Source organism: Anolis sagrei, chromosome 9, assembly GCF_037176765.1.
Source record: "Anolis sagrei isolate rAnoSag1 chromosome 9, rAnoSag1.mat, whole genome shotgun sequence".
Taxonomy (NCBI): domain Eukaryota; kingdom Metazoa; phylum Chordata; class Lepidosauria; order Squamata; family Dactyloidae; genus Anolis; species Anolis sagrei.
In genome coordinates, this window is record NC_090029.1 from 19,613,964 (window position 1) to 19,635,987 (window position 22,024).

At 46.1% G+C, this 22,024-nt stretch overlaps 1 protein-coding gene across 2 annotated transcripts in view; it reads right to left on the reverse strand.

Moving 5' to 3' along the window:
* The window catches only part of AP3B2 (adaptor related protein complex 3 subunit beta 2), a 69,065-nt gene extending 56,500 nt beyond the window's left edge, over positions 1 to 12,565 (reverse strand). For both annotated transcript variants that reach the window (XM_060755586.2, XM_060755585.2), the window contains exon 1: positions 12,380 to 12,565. In XM_060755586.2, coding sequence (XP_060611569.2) covers positions 12,380 to 12,492 — 113 coding nt within the window. In that variant the 5' untranslated portion in view covers positions 12,493 to 12,565. The remainder of the gene's footprint in view (positions 1 to 12,379) is intronic.
* Positions 12,566 to 22,024: the final 9,459 nt, after the last annotated feature.

Here is a 22,024-nt window from a genome sequence, read left to right on the forward strand (position 1 = left end):
TCACTGGGATTCACAGTTCACCTACAATCAAAGAGCATTCTGAATCCCACGAACGACAGAATTGGGGCAAACTTCCCACACAGAACCCCCATGACCAACAGAAGATACTTAAGGCCATCCAATCCAACTCTCTTCACCAGGGCAAGAAAACATAATCAAAGTCCTCCTGACAAAGAGCCATCCAGCCATAGATAGATAGATATAGCTATAGATAAATAGATATGATTCATACACACACACAGATATAGTATCATAGATTTGAAAGGGACCCCTAAAAAAGGACAATGATATGTTGCATGTTTCAGAGTAGGCAAACCAGACAATCTCCACATCAACACTGACATAGAAACAACAAGGAATACTGTTTACCCACAAGCATAAAGGAATTACATATATTAGAAACTATTACTTTATTTTCCAGGTCAACAGACTGGGCCACAGCAACGCGTGGCAGGGGACGGCTAGTGATTTATAGGATTTGTAGGTACTGGGATGTATAGTTCACCTGTAATCTAAGAACTGCACTCTGAACTCCACCAACGATGGACCTGGAACTAACTTGCCACAAAAAGCCCCATGAAGAACAAAAAAATACTGGAGGTCTTTGGAAGGATTTATAGGAGTTGTAGTTCACCTACATCCAGAGCACACTATGACCCCAAACAATGATGGATCTGGACCAAACTTGGCATGCATTCCTGATATGTTGAGATTTAAATAATGGTGGCTTTTGAGGGGAATTGAACTAGACATTTTGGAATTGTAGGTACTGGGATTTATAGTTCACCTGCAATCAGTGAACACGCTGAACTCCACCAAAGATGGAATTGGACCAAACTTGGCACACAGAGCCCCCAGGACACAAGCTATAGAATTTAGAACAGTGGTTCTTAACCTTCCTAATGCCGTGACCCCCTGAATACAGTTCCTCGTGTCGTGGTGACCCCCAACCATAACATTATTTTCATTGTTACTTCATAACTGTAATTTTGCTACTGATATGAATCGTAATGTAATTGATCTGCAGGATGTATTTTCAATCACTGGACCAAATTTGGCACAAATAACCAATTTTGAATACTGGTGGGGTTGGACGGGGAGATTGGTATTGTCATTTGAGAGTTGTAGTTGCTGGGATTTATAGTTCATCTGCAATCAAACTGCATTCTGAACTCCACCAATAATGGAACTGACCCAAACTTAACACACAGAACTCCCATGATCAACAGAAAATACTGGAAGGGTATGCTGAGCATTGACTTTGAGTTTGTGAGTTGTAGTACACCTACATCCAGAGACCACTGCGGACTCAAGCAATGATGGATCTGGACCAAACTTGGCACGAATATGCCATATGCCCAAATATGAACACAGATGGAGTTTAAGGGAAACAGACCTTGACATTTGGGAGTTGTAGTTGCTGGGATTTATGTAGGATGGATTTGGATTGTTACTTCTCTTTTTCCCTGGAATTTGTCCATAGAGAGGCCACTCTACCCCTCTCAAAGCCCTGCCCCCCCCCCCCAGGCTCACCTCCCTAGGCCCACCCTCCCTCACTTTCTCCCTTCTCACCTCCACCTTCTCCACCACCACCTCCTCCTTGCCATTTGGGAGTTGTAGTTGCTGGGATTTATAGTTCACCTACAATCAAAGAGCATTCTGAACCCCACCAATGAAGGATTGAACCAAACTTGGCACACAGAACTCCCATGACCAAAAGAAAATACTGGAAGGGTTTGGTGGGCGTAGTTTTGGAGTTGTAGTTCACCTACATCCAGAGACCACTGTGGACTCAATCAACGATGGATCTGGACCAAACTTGGCACGAATATTCCACATGCCCAACTAGGAACACAGATGGAGTTTGGGGGAAATAGACCTTGACATTTGGGAGTTATAGGGTTTGGTGGGCATTGATGTTGAGTTTGTGAGTTGTAGTACACCTACATCCAGAGACCACTGCAGACTCAAGCAATGATGGATCTGGACCAAACTTGGCACGAATATTCCATACGCCCAACTTGGAACACAGATGGAGCTTGGGGGAAATAGACTTTGACATTTTGGAGTTATAGGGTTTGGTGGGCATTGACATTGAGTTTGGGAGTTTTAGCTCACCAAACTTGGAACGAATACTCAATATGCTAAATGTGAACACTGAGGGGGTTTGGGGAAAAATAGACCTTGACATTTGGGAGTTGCATTTGCGGGGATTTATAGTTCACCTAAAATCAAAGAGCATTCTGAACTCCACCAATGATGGAATTGAACCAAATATGGCACACAGAACTCCCACGACGGGGGGGGGGGGGGATACTGTTTGCTTGGAATTGGACCTAACTTTCCACACAGAACCCAGATGACCAACGGAAAATACTGTGTTTCTTGATGTCTTTGGCGACCCCTCTGACACCCTTTTGTGACCCCCCCCCAGGAGTCACGACCCCCAGGTTGAGAAACATTGATTTAGAACCTATTATATCTATCCTTCCTTCTCGAGGCGGCTGACAATAATACGACGCGACCTATAGAACTTAGAACACAGCGAATGTAAACAATGGTGAGTCACAGAGCCGCTCGAGTGGTCGTTCATTCATTCGCCGTCCAACATTGTCCTCAAGTGACAACAAGAGCCGGACGGAGGAACCCAATCCGTCGTTCCGAAGGAACCCGAACCCACACCTTTGTGAAATATTTATCGCCGCCGGGAATCGGTGAAAGATAAAACCATGGTTTCGAGGCGGTTGCCACAGCAACGTCAAGCTAGGGCTGTTTGCCAAGGATTTGGAGAAGCGAAGATGCCGGTGGAAGGCTGCGTTCATTCTCCAGCAGGTTGGGGCCTTCCAGGTGTTGGGGACTTCAAGTCCCAGCATTCCTCACAGCCTCAGGCCCCTTCCTTTTCCCCCTCAGCCGCTTAAGCGGCTGAGGGGGAAAAGGAAAGGGCCTGAGGCTGTGAGGAATGCTGGGACTTGAAGTCCCCAACACCTGGAAGGCCCAAGCTTGGTCTAGATGCCCTTTGGGGGTCCCCTCCGCTCTCCCCTACCGTAGTGGCTGTGCCGGGCTCCCGTCGGGGCCTCCCTCGAGCGGTGGGGCGCCCTCCTGCTCGGGGGACTTGAGCAGCTTGAGCTCGTCGCCCTGGAGGGAGCTGTACCAGGCCTGCGGGGCGCCCTCCGGGGTCAGCACGGGGCTCTTGGCCTCTTTCGACGGCGCCGGGGACTTGCCCAAGTGGGCCGCCGCCGCCGCCGCCCCCGAAGGCAGCTGCTGGAGGAACTTCTGCATCCCGGGAATAGGGCCTCCCCTCGCCGCCAGCCACGTTTGCAAACGCCTCGACGAGCTGCTCGGGTGGATAGACCCGGCGGGGGCGGGGCTTAGGCGTCGCTCGGCCACGCCTCCTCCTGCTTGGATGCCTGAAAGGAAAGGCAGGGGCGTGGCTTAGGTATCTCTCGGCCACGCCTCCTCCTGCTTGGATGCCTGAAAGGAAAGGCAGGGGCGTGGCTTAGATATCTCTCGGCCACGCCTCCTCCTGTTTGGATTCCTGCAAGAAAAGGAGTAGGCGTGGCTTAGGAGTCGCTCGGCCACGCCTCCTTCTGCCTAGACGCTGAAAGGAAAGACAAGGGGCGTGGCTTAGGTATCTCTCGGCCACGCCTCCTCCTGCCTAGACGCCTGAAAGGAAAGGCAGGGGAGTGGCTTAGGTATCTCTCGGCCACGCCTCCTCCTGTTTGGATGCCTGCAAGCAAAGGAGTAGGCGTGGCTTAGGCATCGCTCGGCCACGCCTCCTCCTGCTTGGATGCCTGCAAGAAAAGGACTAGGGGTGGCTTAGGCATCGCTAGGCCACGCCTCCTCCTGCTTGGATGCCTGCAAGGAAAGGAGTAGGCGTGGCTTAGGCATCGCTCGGCCACGCCTCCTCCTGTTTGGATGCCTACAAGAAAAGAAGTAGGCGTGGCTTAGGCATCGCTCGGCCACGCCTCCTCCTGTTTGGATGCCTACAAGAAAAGAAGTAGGCGTGGCTTAGGCATCGCTTGGCCACGCCTCCTCTTGTTTGGATGCCTACAAGAAAAGAAGTAGGCGTGGCTTAGGCATCGCTCAGCCACGCCTCCTTCTGCCTAGGCGACTGAAAGGAAAGGCAGGGGCGTGGCTTAGGTATCGCTCGGCCACGCCTCCTCCTGTTTGGATGCCTACAAGAAAAGGAGTAGGCGTGGCTTAGGCATCGCTCGGCCACGCCTCCTTCTACTTGGATGTCTGCAAGAAAAGGAGAAGGCGTGGCTTAGGCTGAACTCAGCCACGCCTCCTTCTGCCTAATGCCTGAAAGGAAAAGAGGGGCGTGGCTTAGGCATAGCTCGGCCACGCCTCCTTCTGCTTGGACGCCTGAAATGCAAGGCAGGGGCGTGGCTTAGGTATCGCTTGGCCACGCCTCCTCCGGCTTGGATGGCTACAAGTCAAACTGGAGGCGTGGTTTAGGGTGAACTCAGCCACGCCTTCTACCTCGACACCTACAAAAGGAGTGGGCGTGGCTTGGACACCACTGAACTACGCCTACTCCCGTCTGAATGGCTGCGAGGAAAGGAGTAGGCGTGGCTTAGGTATTGCTCAGCCACGCCTCCTCCTATCTGAATGCCTGCAAGGAAAGTAGGTGTGGCTTAAGGCAGAGGCGTGGCTTGGACACCGCTCAGCCACGCCTCCTTCTGCCTGGATGCTTTCAAAGAGGCGTGGCTTAGGAATTGCTCAGCCACGCCTTCTCCTATCTGAATGCCTGTAAGGAAAGGCGTGGGCGTGGCTTAGATATCGCCTCCTCCTGCCTGAGCGAATGAAAGGCAAAGTGGGGGCGTGGCTTAGGCATCGCTAAGCCACGCCTCCTTCTGTCTCCACTCCTGCAAAGACAAGGCGGAGGCGTGGCTTAGGCATTTCTCAGCCACGCCTTCTGCCTCGGCACCTTCAAAAGTGGGCGTGGGTTAGACACCACTCTGCCACGCCTCCTAGTGTCTGAATGGCTGCAAGGAATAGGCGTGGCTTAGATATCGCTCAGCCACGCCTCCTTGTGCCTGGAGGCCTGGCAAGTCAAGGCAGCAGCGCCACCTTGCGGCCGCGCTCGCAAAGATCACCCAAGGAGCATCCACACTGCTATGGGAATCCTGGGAGTTCTAGTTTAACAAGGTCTTTTACATTTAGAGGGCGACATGTAACGCGATAATTAACAGGCAATGTTTATTACTAGGACTGAATGCACACAGGCAAACTTCAGCCCTCTGGGTGTTTTGTACTCCAACTCCCACAATTCCTAACAGCCGATAGGCTGTTAGGAATTGTGGGAGTTGGAGTCCAAAACACCCAGAGGGCTCAAAGTTTCCCCATGTCTGGTATATGGGGTTGTTATTATTATTATCCATCTTCACAACATCTGTTATAGAACTCCAATAGGCCGATGACAATGTTGTCTGTGTGCATTCAGAATGAGACCTACAAGCCACTCTAAACATCTTCACAGAAGCATATGAGAAGCTCGGCCTGTCATTGAACATCAAGAAAACCAAAGTGCTTTTCCAGCCAATCCCTCTCCAATGCCAGAAATACAGCTTAATGGTGTAACATTAGAAAATGTGGACCATTTCCGCTCCCTTGGCAGCCACCTCTCCACCAAAGTCAGCATTGACACTGAAATACAACACCGCCTGAGCTCTGCGAGTGCAGCATTTTTCTGAATGAAGCAGAATGTTTGAGGACCGGGACATCCATAGGGAAACCAAGGTGATTGTTTATAAAGCCATTCCCCTCCTAACCCTGCTATATGCCTGCGAAACGTGGACTGTCTACAGATGTCAACATTGACACTGAAATACAACACTGCCCGAGCTCTGCGAGTGCAGCATTTTTCCAAATGAAGCAGAGAGTGTTTGAGGACCGGGACATCCGTAGGGAGACCAAGGTGCTTGCTTATAAAACCATTGTCCTCCCAACCCTGCTATACGCCTGCAAAGCGTGGACTGCCTACAGACATCACATGCAACTCCTGGAACAATTCCATCAGCGCTGCCTCCGGAAAATCCTGCAAATCTCTTGGGAAGACAGGTGGGGAAATGTCAGAGTGCTGGAAGAAGCAAAGACCACCAGTATTGAAGCGATCCTCTTCCACCATCAACTCCACTGGACCGGCCACATTATCTGGATGCCTGACCACCGTCTCCCAAAGCAGTTGCTCCACTCCGAACTCAAGAATGGAAAACGGAATGTTGGTGGGCAGAAAAAGAGATTTAAAGATGGGCTCAAAGCCAACCTTAACAACTCTGGCATAGACACTGAGAACTGGGAAGCCCTGGCCCTTGAGCGCTCCAGCTGGAGGTCAGCTGTGACCAGCAGTGCTGTAGAATTTGAAGAGGCACGAATGGAGGGCGAAAGGGAGAAACATCAAGCCAACACCAACCAGGGTCGTCTAAGTAAGTTGTTATTGTTGTTGTTTTTATTGGCTCCTACACCCAGCACAATTGCTAATTGTTGTGTTGGACCTTTGCAAACAACTGTTCTACTCTTAGGATTGTAAAAACATATCTCCACAGATATTTACTGTATACATTCTAGTCAGCAGATTGCATTTAATCAATGCAACTTGACCCCCCTCTTGGACTGCTATGGCTAGAGAATAATGGGATTTGTAGTTTGATGGGGCCCCAACACTCTTTGGCAGTGAAGGCTTGTAAAGCTACAACTCCCAGGATCCTATTGCACTGAGCCCACGGCAGTTAAAATGGGGTCAAATTTCATTTGTTCTCCTGTTTGGAGGGGGCTTTGAATGTGGGAACTTACTCCCAGCTCAATCCGGCAATCCAACTTCTGCCACGCAGGACACAACCAAAGCCCTCCCAACAGATGGCCATCCAGCCTCAGCTTAATGAACCTCAGTGGCCATCTGTTTGGAGGGGGCTTTGAATGTGGGAACTTACTCCCAGCTCAGTGTGAATAGGATGTGATCTGCATAGGAAAGAAATGCCATTGAGAACAGCATGAATGGTAGCTTCTTATTTGCGGCTGTGGATCTCCTGCAGGCTTGGAAGGGTGTGAGCTGTCCAAGGTACCAAAGCGGATCTCACTGAAATCGAGGGAATGAAGGGTGGCGAGAACAACAAGCTCAGGAAGGAAGAAGCATAGGATCTTTGAGTCCGAAGAGGCCGCAAGGGTCATCTAGTCCAACCTAGACATGCAGGGGGACACAATCAAAGCACTCCCGACAAATGGCCATCCAGCAATCAATTCCACTTTTTGGTATTTTCTAAAGGACTTCTTCCTATATTGAGATGGTCACAAAGTGTCATCTAGTCCAGATTGGGAAGATACAGGAGGACACAATCAAAGCACTCCCGACAGATGGCCATCCAGCCTTGGCTTGAAAACTTCCACCAACCTCCAAGGAAATCTATTTCACTTTTTGGTGTTTTCTAAAGGGGTTCTTCCTATACTGAAATGGCCACAAGGGCCATCTAGTCCAGATTGGGAAGATGCAGGAGGACACAATCAAAGCACTCCCAATAGATGGCCATCCAGCCTATGCTTAAAAACTTCCACCAACCTCCAAGGCAATCTGTATCACTGTTTGGTGTTTTTTTTAAAAAGTTCTTTCTATGTTGAAATGGCCACAAGAATAATTTAATTCAGATTTGGAGGACACAATCAAAGCACTCCTGACAGATGGCCATCCAGCCTCTGCTTGATAACTTCCACCAACCTCCAAGGCAATCCGTATCACTGTTTGGTGTTTTTTTTAAAAAAGTTCTTTCTATGTTGAAATGGCCACAAGGTTCATTTAATTCAGATTGGGAGGACACAATCAAAGCACTCCTGACAGATGGCCATCCAGCCCCTGCTTAAAAACTTCCACGAACCTGCAAGGCAATCTGTATCACTGTTTGGTGTTTGTTTGTTTTTTAAAGTTCTTTCTATGTTGAAATGGCCACAAGGGTCATCTAGTCCAGATTGGGAAGATGCAGGAGGACACAATCAAAGCACTCCTGACAGATGACCATCCAGCTAAGCGGCTGAGGGGGTAAAGGAAGGGGCCTGAGGCTGTTAGGAATGGTGGCAGTTGAAGTCCAAAACACCCGGAGGGACCAAGTTGGCCCATGGCTGCATTAAACTGAGTTAAAAATAAAAATCTAGACAATGTTAAGCAAAATAGTTGGATAGTTCTCCCAATGGATTCCCTTCCACTTAGGCCTGTTCCCACACAATTACAACAGTGATAACAATTCTTCCTCTGAATAAACATAGAATCCATCCAACAACTCCTGACTGAAAGAAGAGCTTTTCAATAGTGGAACTCTCTGCTTCGGAGTCCTTCTTTGGAAGCTTTTAAATAGAGGGTGGATGGCCATCTGTCGGGAGTGCTTTGAATGGGCCATGGTTAGCACAGCGATTTAAACCACCAGCTACAGAAAATCTTGCCAACCAGGTTGGCAGTTCAAGCCTCGGTTGGGGTGAGCTTCCGCTGTCAGCTCTAGCTTCTGCTTACCTAGCAGTTTGAAAACAGCAATGGCGGGGAGGTAAAGTGATGTTTATTGATTTTAATGTTTATTACAACAGGCTCCTCAGCATGAAAAAATGGCACAACACCACCTCCCCCTGGCCGAGTTGAGCACGGCCTCCAAATGCCGGAAATGAAAAAAATAGGGAAGCCTTCCTTGCCTTTGTCTGTGTATTGCCTGTCTTTGTTAATAATACAACTGCATCAAATGTTTGCCATATATGTATTATGTCATCCACTCTGGGTCCCTTCGGGGTGATTGAGCAGAGTATAAATAAAGTATATTTCTTTATTTATATACTAGCTTGGGGACCCGGTGCTGCCCGGGTTATTAGAGAAAGTGGGCAATGGGGGTTCTGTATGCCAAGTTTGGTCTTTATTGGTCATTGGATGATGGTTGCATTGTTTTCAGGAAGTGAGTGAAGGTACTTAAAGTCCTATCATCCATGGTCCACCCTCCCCCAAACTGCAGCAGGATATAGAGTGGGTCATGGGGGCTCCGGGTGCCAAGTTTGGTCTTTATCAGTCATTGGATGAGGGTCACAGTGGTTTCTGTAAGTGAGTGAAGGTACTGCAAGTCCCATCATCCATGGTCCATCCTTCTTCAAACTGCAGCAGGATGTAGAGTGGGTCATGGGGGCTCTGTGTGCCAAGTTTGGTCTTTATGAGTGAAGGTACTGCAAGTCCCACCATCCACCACCCACTCTCCTCCAAACTGTAGCAGGATGTAGAGTGCGTCATGGGGGCTCTGTGTGCCAATTTGGTCTTGAACAATCATTGGATGAGGGTCACAGTGGTTTCAGTAAGTGAGTGAAGGTACTGCAAGTCCCATCATCCATGGTCCATCCCCCTTAGAACTACATCAGGATGTAGAGTGGGTCATGAGTACTCCTTGTGCCAAATTTGGGCTTGCTCTGTGATTTGTAGGGGCTACAATGTTCTGTGGGAAGTGAATCAGGTGAAGGTACTACAAATCCCATCATTCGTCGCCCATCCTGCCCTAAACTGCACCAGGTTTTAAAATGGGCCATTGGGCCTCTGTGTGCCAAGTTTGGTCCTGATCCGTCATTGGTGTGAGCCACAGTGCTCTAAGAAAGTGAGTTAAAGTACTGCAAGTCCTGTCATCCATGGTCCATCCTTGCTCAAACTGTTTAGCCTGAAGAAGAGAAGGCTGAGAGGGAACATGATAGCCATGGATCAAGATGTTAGAGGAAGTCATAGGGAGGAGGGAGCAAACTTGGGTTCTGCTGCCCTGGAGACTAGGACGCAATGGAGCAATGGCTTCAAACTACAAGAAAGGAGATTCCACTTGAACATTAGGAAGAACTTCCTGGCTGTGAGAGTTGTTCAGCAGTGGAACTCTCTGCCCTGGAGTGTGGTAGAGGCTCCTTCTTTGGAGGCTTTGAAACAGAGGCTGGATGGCCATCTGTCGGGGGAGCTTTGAATACAATTTTCCTGTTTCTTGGCACAATGGGGTTGGACAGGATGGTCCATGAGATCTCTTCCAACTCTAGTATTCTATGATTCTAGTCACTGTCTTGGTTCAATGACAGGCCGAACTTCTCGTATGCTTCTGCAAAGATGTTTAGAGTGGCTTGTAGGTCTTCTTTGGAATGCACACAGACAATGTTATCATCGGCATATTGGAGTTCTATAACAGATGTTGCTGTGAAGATGGATAATAATAATAACAACCCCATATACCAGACATGGGCAGACTTTGAGCCCTCTGGGTGTTTTGGACTCCAACTCTGCTCACAATGCAGGAAAAGGCCGCCTCTGAGCATGGACAGAAAGCAACTGGGGAATCTCAGCCTCTCCTTATTACAGTATGTAATAAACATGGATGGAAGGCACTGCTGGGCATCTTTGGTGTTGTAAACATAAGCATTTCTTGAGCACAGATTGGCTCGCTTCACTCTCAAGCTGTTTGATAGGGATTTGGCCTCCATCTGGGCCCTCCGTATTTATTTATTTTCCTTTTATTTTTATCCCACCTTTATATAGAGACTTGATGCGGCTCACAATCAATGTGTCACGATGCAAACATGCATTGAAATATAAACCTAAACATTGAAACACAACCCTTTTGGAGCATGAAGAGCGTTAAATATAAACAGTACACAGATAAACATTCACAAAACAAACCTTTGTGTCATTACCATGAAGCATTAAAATATAAACGAGGCAAGTATACATGAAATAAATTAAAAACAAGTAAATCTTTTGTGCCATTAAAACAATTAAATGTGAAAATATAAGCAATGTCAATATAAATTAGAATACACACACACACACACACACACATATATATAGTTCAACTCTTTGGGTTGTGATTAAAACCAATAATCATTAAAATATAAGCAACGTAAATATAAAGTAAAATATAAATATGTAATGTAAAAGATAAAGATAAAAAAGCTTTGGGTTGTTGAACCCACAATCAAATGTAAACAATGCAAATATAAATATAAAAAACCATAGGCAGTTAAATATATTATATTAATATTATATTTTGAATCAAAAGATTAAAAAAAACCCTTGGGTTGCTGAACCCATTAGACACTAAAATGTAAACAATGCAAATATAAATCAAAATACAAAAAAAATCATAGGTAGTTAAATATAGTAATATTAAAATTATTATAATATCGATTAAAAGATTTTTAAAAACCTTGGGTTGTTGAACCCATTAGACACTAAAAGGTAAACAATGCAAATATAAATCAAAATACAAAAAAATCATAGGTAGTTAAATATATTAATATTATATTATATTTTGAATCAAAAGATTTTAAAAACTCTTGGGTTGCTTAGCCCATTAGTTACTAAAATGTAAACAATGCAAATATAAATCAAAAATACAAAAAAATAATAGGTAGTTCAATATATTAATATTAATATTATATTATAATATTGATTAAAAGATTAAAAAAACCTTGGGTCATTGAACCCATTAGACATGAAAATGTAAACAATGCAAATATTAATCAAAATACAAAAAATCATAGGTAATTAAATATAGTAATATTAAAATTATATTATAATATTGATTAAAAGATTTGTTTAAAACCTTTGGGCCTTTGAACTCATTAGACATGAAAATGTAAACAATGCAAATATAAATCAAAATACAAAAAAATCATATAGTTAAATATATTATATTAATATTATATTCTATTTTGAATTAAAATATTTGAAAAACCCTTGGGTTGTTGAACCCATTAAACATGAACATGTAAACAATGCAAATATAAATTAAAATACAAAAAAATCATAGGTAGTTAAATATATTAATATTAAAATTATATTATAATATTGATTAAAAGATAAAAAAAACCTTGGGTCATTGAACCCATTAGACATGAAAATGTAAACAATGCAAATATAAATCAAAATACAAAAAATCATATATTTATATATATTATATTAATATTATATTATATTTTGAATTAAAAGATTTTTTAAAACTCTTAGGTCGTTGAACCCATTTGATACTAAAATGTAAACAATGCAAATCTAATGCATTCAACCCTTTGGGTCATTGAAACCATACAACACTAAAATACACTGAATTCCCTCCACTGCACCCCCAAACCCCAATCAGATCCTTATAGAGCCCAGCCACTTCTTGGAAGGATGGATGGATCGGGAGATCTAGTGGGGGGATCTGATTGGGCACCGCCTTTGCCCAAGGAATCCATGCCATCCATTCCCTGGCAGGGCTCTGCTTGCAAAGCAACCCCCCCCCTCCCGGCGCGAATGGTTCCTCCCACCATCAACGCAGAGCAGGCCACCTGGGAAGTGGACTGTTCCATTCCCGGCCCGGAATAGGGGCCGCCGGCTGTTTCCTTTTTTCCAAGCCCCCCATACCTTTTGTAATCCGAGGAGAAGATCCCCCCGCTGGCCGGATCGTGCCCATATTCGGGCTCCCCCAAACTGGAGGAGCCCCCTTTCTCCTCGTTGTAGGCTGGGCCGGCGGACATGGCTGCAAAGAGGAGGAGGAAGGCTAGCAGCAACCTGGACGGTGGGACTGGGATGATGCGGCTGATGTCATCAGGATCGGATTGGAGAGGATTCCCCCTCCCCACCACCTCCCTCTTAAAGGGACAGGCCCACATTTCCCTGGTCCAAGGGGGGGGAGGGCTGCTGCCATGGGGGGCAATGCCCTCCTTTGGCTCCTCTTCTAAAATATTGGCATGAATTGAACATACCAGTAATGAAACAAGTCAATTACAATCGTATTAAACACGTGAAATAATTAAAGCACCAAATTCTAGGACTGTTCAGCCAATATTATTTATTTATGGTATTTATATTTTAAGAGGACTAGATGTATGTTGAGGAAGGAGAGACCAGATTGCCAATATCCGCTGGATAATGGAGAAAGGCAGGGAGTTCCAGAAAAACATCTACTTCTGCTTCATTGACTATTCTAAAGCCTTTGACTGTGTGGATCATAATAAATTGTGGCAAGTTCTTGGTGGGATGGGCATCCCAAGCCACCTTGTCTCTCTGCTGAGGAATCTGTACAAGGACCAAGTCGCAACAGGAAGAACTGACCACGGAACAACAGACTGGTTCAAGATTGGGAAAGGCGTCCGGCAAGGCTGCATCCTCTCACCCAACCTCTTTAACTTGTATGCAGAACACATCATGCGATGTGCGGGGCTGGATGAATGCAAAGCTGGGGTGAAAATTGCTGGAAGAAACATTAACAACCTCAGATATGCAGATGACACCACTCTGATGGCCAAAAGCGAGGAGGAGCTGAGGAGCCTTCTAATCAAGGTGAAAGAAGAAAGTGCAAAAGCCGGGTTGCAACTAAACATCAAAAAAACCAAGAATATGGCAACAAGAATGATTGACAACTGGGGAATAGAGGGAGAAAATATGGAGGCCGTGACAGACTTTGTATTTCTAGGTGCAAAGATCACTGCAGATGCAGACTGTGGCCAGGATATCAGAAGACGCTTCCTTCTTGGGAGGAGAGCAATGTCCAGTCTCGATAAAATAGTAAAGAGCAGAGACATCAGACAGGCAACCAAGATCCACCTAGTCAAAGCCATGGTATTCCCTGTAGTCACCTACGGATGTGAGAGCTGGACCTTAGGGAAGGCTGAGCGAAGGAAGATCGATGCTTTTGAGCTGTGGTGTTGGAGGAAAGTTCTGAGAGTGCCTTGGACTGTGAGAAGATCCAACCAGTCCATCCTCCAGGAAATAAAGCCCGACTGCTCATTGGAGGGAAGGATACTAGAGACAAAGTTGAAGTCCTTTGGCCACATCATGAGGAGACAGCAAAGCCTAGAGAAGACAATGATGCTGGGGAAAGTAGAAGGTAAAAGGAAGAGGGGCCGACCAAGGGCAAGATGGATGGATGGCATCCTTGAAGTGACTGGACTGACCTTGAAGGAGCTGGGGGTGGTGACGGCCGACAGTGAGCTCTGGCGTGGGCTGGTCCATGAGGTCACGAAGAGTTGGAGACGACTGAACGAATGAACAACAACAACAACAGATGTATGTTGTATGCTGTGTCTACACTGTTTGTTTTTGATAAGGCCAACTGGCTAATCAATAAAAATTGTTGTTGTTGGTATTTATATCCCATCTGTTGCACTCCAGAGCTGGAAACAGGGCCCTCTTGTCATTACTAAAATGACAATACATATTATTGTATGTATAATACATATTATTGTATGGTTAATACAATAACCATAAAAGGGAGCCAGGCAGAAAGACCCAATGGAAGCCCTCTCAACAGGTGGCCATCCAACTCTGCTTGGTAATAATAATAATAATAATAATAATAATAATAATAACAACAACAACAATAATAATGGAACCCTTTATTTGGAAGGGACCCCAATATCCATCCAGTCCAATCCCCCTCCTGCCAGGTAGGAAGACACAATGCAAGCCATCTCAACAGGTGGCTATCCAACTCTGCTTGGTGATGATGATGATGATGATGATGATAATGATAATAATAGAACTCTTGAGTTGGAAGGGACCCCAATGGCCATCCAGTCCAACCCCCTCCTCCCGAGCAGAAAGACACAATGCAAGCCCTCCCAACAGATGACCATCCAACTCTAAACATCTAAACACCTTGGTTTAGGAAAAATATAATTCTTTCTATTGAATGATGAATATAAAATAGATTGAAGCCCAAAGGTAAAAAAAAAAAAAGCCAAAATGAAACAGGAAACAGCAATGTCCGGAAACCTTGCAGAAAATCCAAAGCAGTAATGTCTAGAAAACTCTCAATAGAAATCCATGAACAGATTAGCCCAGCTAATTCTCACTTGAAGTCAGAAATTCCCTTAGAGACCAGACCACTGGAAACTGGAAAACCCAGGAGGTTTGTACTTGATACTAAACGATGCTTGGTCTGAAGAAATCCCCCTCACGGGCATTCTTAAATCCCAAAAACTGATTCCGGCTAACTCTAATCTTTGGTTTCAGTTATTGGATTCTATCGGACCTACGTAAACAATGAGCCTCCCTGTGGTTCTGGCTTATCTCCAAGCTGTGACTGTTTTCATTGACCTGACCAGGTGTCGAGTTATCTTGCAAGCTTGGGCCAGCAGGAAAAGAGAGTGAATTTTCTTCCCTCGGTCTTACAGGAACTTTCTCATGAGAACTTGGCTTTTCCCTTGAAGCCTCTAAATCAAAGCCTGTAGGATTTTTACTGCCCAAAGTGTCTCCACCTTGAGCCTCGTCCTCATTGATCACTTCAGCCTCACTATCCAAACTAGGCCCATCAACATTTGCATCAACATTGGCATCGGCATTAGGCAATACAATCAGAGATTCAGGCTCAGGTTCATACACAGGCTGAGCCCCAACACCGTCTCTTCTCTACCCCAAAAGGGGGACTCAGGACGGCTTACATAGGCAGCAATTCGATGCCGTTACGTGAACAATTAATACAATAACCATTAAACATACCCATCAAACCATTAAAATACATAAAATACATAAGCCATTAATTAAACAGTTGTTTTTGTTGTTGTTAATTTGTGCAGTCGTTTCCAACTCTTCGTGACCTCATGGACCAGCCCATGCTAGAGCTCCCTGTCGGCCATCACCTCCCCCAGCTCCTTCAGAGTCAAGCAAGTCCCTTCAAGGATGCCATCCATCCATCTTGCCCTTGGTTGGCCCCTCTTCCTTTTTCCTTCAATTTCCCCCAGCATCATTGTCTTCTCTAAGCTTTCCTTTCTTCTCATGATGTGGCCAAAATACTTCCTCTCTGTCTCTACTATCCTTCCCTCCAATGAGCAGTTGGGCTTTATTTCCTGAAGTATGAACTGGTTGGATCTTCTCGCAGTCCAAGGCACTCTCAGGACTTTCCTCCAGCACCACCGTTCCAAAGCGTCTCTCTTCCTTCCCTCAGCCTTCCTTCTGGTCCAGCTCTCACATCCGTAGGTGACTCTAGGGAATACCATTGCTTTGACTATGTGGATCCTCGTTGCCAGTGTGATGTCTCTACTCTTCACTATTTTGTCGAGATTGGTCATTGCTCTCCCCCCAAGAAGTAAGTGTCTTATGATTTCCTGGCTGCAGTCTGCGTCTGCACTCTTCTTTGCATCTAGAAATACAAACCCTGTCATTTCCCAGTTGTCAATCATTCTTGTTGCCATAATCTTGGGGGGGGGGGGTTATGTTTAGCTGCAACTCAGCTTTTGCACTTTCTTCTTTCACCTTGATTAGAAGGCTCCTCAGCTCCTCCTCACTTTTGGCCATCAAAGTGGTGTCATCTGCATATCTAAGGTTGTTAATGTTTCTTCCAGCAATTTTCACCCCAGCTTTGCATTCATCAAGCCCCGCACATCCTCACATGATATGTTCTGCATACAAGTTGAATAAGTTGGGTGAGAGGAGACATCCCTACCTTTCCCAATCTTGAACCAGTCTGTTGTTCCATGGTCATTTCTTACTGTTGCTACTTGGTCCTTGTACAGATTCCTCAGGAGAGAGACAAGGTGATTTGGTCTGTCCATCCCATCAAGAACTCGCCACAATTTATTATGATCCACACAGTCAAAGGTTTTAGAACAGCCAATGAAACAGAAATAGATTTTTTTTTTACACTCCCTGCCTTTCTCCATTATCCAGCGTCCAGATATTGGCAATTTGGTCTCTCGTTCCTCTTCCTTTTCTGAACCCAGCTTGTCCATCTGGCCACTCTCTCTCCATGTATTGCTGGAGTCTTCCTTGCAGGATCTTGAGCATTCCCTTACTGGCATGAGAAATAAGGGCCACTGTACGGAAGTTTGAGCAGTCTTTCACATTTCCCTTTTTTGGTTTGGGGATATAAGTTGATTTTTTCCAATCTGATGGCCATTCTTGTGTTTTCCATATTTGCTGGCATATGGCAAGTATCACCTTGACAGCATCATCTTTCAAGATTTTAAACAGTTCAGCTGGGATCCCGTCGTCTCCTGCTGCCTTGTTGTTAGCAATGCTTCTTAAGGCCCATTCAACCTCACTCCTCAGGATGTCTGGTTCTAATTCACTCACCACACCATCAAAACTATCCTCGGTATTATTATCTTCCTACACAGGTCTTCTGTATAGTCTCGCCACCTTCTCTTGATCTCTTCAGCTTCTGTTAGGTCCCTGCCATCTTTGTTTTTTATTATGCCCATTTTTGCCTGAAATTTACCTCCAATGTTTCTAATTTTCTGGACGAGGTCTCTTGTCCTTCCTATTCTGTTGTCTTCTTCCACTTCCATGCATTGCTTAAACCAGTGGTTCTCAACCTGGGGGTCGGGACCCCTGCGGGGGTCGCCAGGGAGTGTCAAAGGGGTCGCAAAAGACCATCAGAAAACACAGTATTTTCTGTTATTCATGGGGGTTCTATGTGGGAAGTTTGGTCCAATTTAATTGTTAGTGGGGTTCAGTATTCAGGATTCGAACCTCCCACCTGTTGGTCTTCAGTACTGCCAGCCCAAAGGTTTAACCCATTGTGCTACGAGGAAAAGGCATGTTTCCTCATTTCTGTCTCTTAAGGCTGTTGTCACTTGTCAAATGTCAAACCCACAAATGTAGAGGGTCAATTCTACAAAGGGACAGAGGGTGCTAGTCAGTATGGATGTTATGGTACTTCTCACCATCAGCAGCAGAGGGCGCTGTGAACCACAATTCCTCAATGGTAGGACGAATGGACCATTTCTGCTTTTTGTCTCCCATATCATTGGTATAGAAGCAGGCATGGGCAAACCTCCTTGCCTCATTTCCAATTGATCTCTGAACAAATCCCTGAGGATGCTTGCCACAGATGGAGGTGAAACGTCAGGAGAGAATGCTGCTGGAACGTGGCCCTGCAGCCCAAAAAGCTCACAGCAACCCAGTGATTCCAGCTATGAAAGTCTTCAACAACACATGTTATGGAATCTTGGAATTTGCATTTTGAGGAGCTGTATTGAGAATTCTTAGCCTGAGAGCTCTTGGGACGCACTAAATTGCAAATTCCAGAATTCCACAAAATGTTGCCATGGCAGTTAATGTGGAATAATAAAGCAGTGTCATGAGGCCTTAAGCTTTGGCAGACCAAGGACTTTATTACTTGAATCATAGTTCCTATTGCATAATGCCATGCACATCCCACTGAGACCTCCTCAATGCAATTGATGGGTGCTCTGCTACTGATGGGAAAAACCCATCAAGAGCTGCCAGTCCTGGAAAATATTGAGTGAGTGGGATTACTAACCAAAGACCCTCCTCATAAATGTACAGTAGCGTAACCCAGCACCAGTAGCCCAAAGTGATGAAAAGAACAAAAACACACAGACCAATGTTATCTCTTCCTTAAGAGGCTTTTCTCTATAGTAAAATAATATGGTTGTGCTATTTACAAGAACAAAGTTTCCATAACACAAATAAAGTTCTTTACACTTCCTTCTTTGCTTCCACGCTGGGCTTCTTTCTCAAATTCGCTCTCACAGATGTTCCTCTCACACTGACTCACACAGGAGTTTCACACAGTAGCTATACACACAAGACCTTCAACCTGGAGCTTCTCTGCTGCACCTTCTCACACCAGACCTTCTGACACATGGCCTTCTCATATTCTAAGGCCTACCTCACACAGAGGCTTCTCTCACAGACTAAGGCCTACATCACACTGTGAGGCCTACCTCACACAGGGGCTTCTCTCACAGACTTAGGCCTACCTCACACTGTGAGTACTCCCTCACACAGAGGCTTCTGTCACAGACTAAAGTCTACCTCACACTGTGAGACCCACCTTACACAGAGGCTTCTCTCACAGACTAAGGCCTACATCACACTGTGAGGCCTACCACACACAGAGGCTTCTCTCACAAACTAAAGTCTGCATCACATTGTGGGGCCTACAGAGGCTTCTCTCACAGACTTAGGCCTACCTCACACTGTGAGTCCTCCCTCACACAGAGGCTTCTCTCACAGACTAAGGTCTACCTCACACTGTGAGACCTACCTCACACAGAGGCTTCTCTCACAGACTAAGGCCTACATCACACTGTGAGGCCTACCACACACAGAGGCTTCTCTCACAAACTAAAGTCTACATCACATTGTGGGGCCTACAGAGGCTTCTCTCACAGACTAAGGCCTACTTCACACTGTGAGGCCTACCTCACACAGAGGCTTCTCTCACAAACTAAGGCTTATCTCACACTGTGAGGCTTATTTTACACAGAGGCTTCTCTCACGGGCTAAGGCCTACCTTACACTGTGAGGCCTACCTCACACAGAGGCTTTTCTCACAGACTAAGGTCTACTTCACACTGTGAGGCCTACCTCGCACAGAGGCTTCTCTCACAGACTAAGGCCTACCTCACACTGTGAGGCCTACCTCACACAGAAGTTTCTCTCACAAACTAAGGCCTACCTTACACTGTGAGTCCTCCCTCACATAGAGGCTTCTCTTACAGACTAAGGTCTACATCACACTGTGAGGCCTACCACACACAGAGACTTCCCTCACAGACTAAGGTCTATCTCACACTGTGAGGCTTATCTCACACAGAGGCTTCTCTCACAGACTAAGGCTTATCTCACACTGTGAGGCCTATCTTACGCAGAGGCTTCTCTCACAGACTAAGGCCTACCTCACACAGAGGCTTCTCTCACAGACTGAGACCTTTCTCCCACTGAGGTTTACCTCAGACTGAAAGCTACTAACTTGCATTCGGTTAACTCAGACAAGAGAGAGGAGAAGGGAGACTGGACTATGTCCCTTCCCAGTAGACCTAGGCAAAATCAAACTGCTGTGGTCCCTGCTAGCCTGTATATAAGGCATGGGCAAACTTGGGCCCTACAGGTGTTTTGGACTTCAACTCCCACAATTCCTAACAGCTTCAGACCGTTTCCTTTTCCCCTTCAGCCATTAAGCCCATGCCTGCTGTATGTCCTTCCTTGTTTATAACTTTTGCCAGCTTGATCACACTTGCATAGTGTGATCAAGCTGTGTTTTCCTCTGTTAAGTGCTGCGGGGAACGAATGCTATGGGGCCTCCTAAGCTGGACATGCTTCAGGGCCTCCATGTGCCTTAATCCAGCCTCGCAAACACTCTCTCGATTTCCCCGCAGCCTCCTGCTTGCGGAGGGCAGGGAGCACGGCCAGGGCGAAGCCGGGGTCACGGAGTCAAGAGAGGAGGAGGCCGGCTGACACTTGCCTTCCAGGGTGGGTGTGCATGACACCGGGTCACGCCTGGGGTCACATGAAACTTTAATTCGGAGCATCGCAGGCATCACCGGAGCCTTTGTTGGGCCTGGCAGCAGATGATCCCTGGCGAAGCGGGAGCCAAGCTGACAGCACCCGTCCGCACTCTTCTGCCATTCCCGGACTCCGATGGGCAGGGGACACCATTGGTCATGTCAGGGAGCACGCTCCTGCGGCGGGCACAAAGCGCACAAAGGGAAACGGATCCGGGCCATCAGGGAGACCTAATTATCCTTGAAACAGGAGCCAGGTGACACGCCGCCTGACTTGGGGTGACAGAGGGCATGACCAACGCTTTGCAGAAAGCAAGGAAGGAAGCGGGAGCTAGTTTTGCTCTTTGGCTCTTCACCCTCGCGCAATAGGATCCTGCCTATTGCACGAATCCTAGGCAGTGTTTGTTGAGTTGTTGAAGGCTTTCATGGCCAAAATCACTGGGCTGCTGGGAATGGATTAGTGTGTATGGCCATGTTCTAGCAGCATTCTCTCCTGACGTTTCGTCTGCATCTGTGGCTGGCATATTAATAACTTCTATTGCAGTGTTTCTCAACCTTCCTAATGCAGTTCCTCATGTTGTGGTGACCCTCAACCATAAAATTATTTTTGTTGCTACTTCATAACAGTAATTTTGCTACTGTTATGAATCGTCATGTAAATATCTGATATGCAGGATGTATTTTCATTCACTGGACCAAATTGGGCACAAAGAGCAGATATGCCCAAATTTGAATACTGGTGGGATTGGTGGGGATTGATTTTCTCATTTGGGAGTTGTAGTTGCTGGGATTTATAGTTCACCTACAATCAAAGAGCATTCTGAACTTCACCAATGATGGAATTGAACCAAACTTGGCACACAGAAAATACTGGAAACTTGGTCATCAACAGAAAATACTGGAAGGATTTGGTGGGCATTGAACTTGAGTTTGGGAGTTGTAGTTTACCTACTTCCAGAGAGCGCTTTGGACTCAAACAATGATGGATACGGACCAAACTTGGCACAGGTACTCAATATGCCCAAATGTGGACACTAGTGGAGTTTGGGGAAAATAGACCTTGACATTTGGAAGTTGTAGTTGCTGGGATTTATAGTTCACCTGCAATCAAAGAGCATTCTGAACTCCACCAATGATGGAATTTAACCAATCTTGGCACCCAGATCTCCCATGACCAACAGAAAATACTGGAAGTGTTTGGTGGTATTGACCTTGAGTTAGGGAGTTGTAGTTTACCTACATCCAGAGAGCACTGTGGACTCAAACAATGATAGATCTGGACCAAACTTGGCATGAATACTCAATACATCCAAATGTGAACACTGCTGGAGTTTGGGGAAAATAGACCTTGACATTTGGAAGTTGTAGTTGTTGGGATTTATAGTTCTCCAACAATCAAAGAGCATTCTGAACTCCACCATGCCTGCTCCATAAACTACAAATCGCCCACAATAGGCTTGAGATCTGGCAATCCTTAAATGCAAGACAAGTGTGGATTAAACTGCAGGCATGATGACCTATAATGGACTCTTGATGAGTAGTTGCCTAAGAAGCTGCTTTACAGAGACTACAACTATTGGCCTATCCAGTTCAGTATATCTATTGATGTTGTCGCTGACAGGGATCACAACTTGGACATTTCCCATGCAACACATGGGCTTGATGGGAGAGCTAGAGCCCTTGTTAGAATTCCAAGGGTGAAACCCCTACAGCCCAGGAGCAATTGATCGACCAACTTGTATTTTTCTCAGCTGCCCGGCCAGACCCCACTCCCACCCTTCTCCAAGCCAGGGGTGGCGCCAAGGCCAAGCTG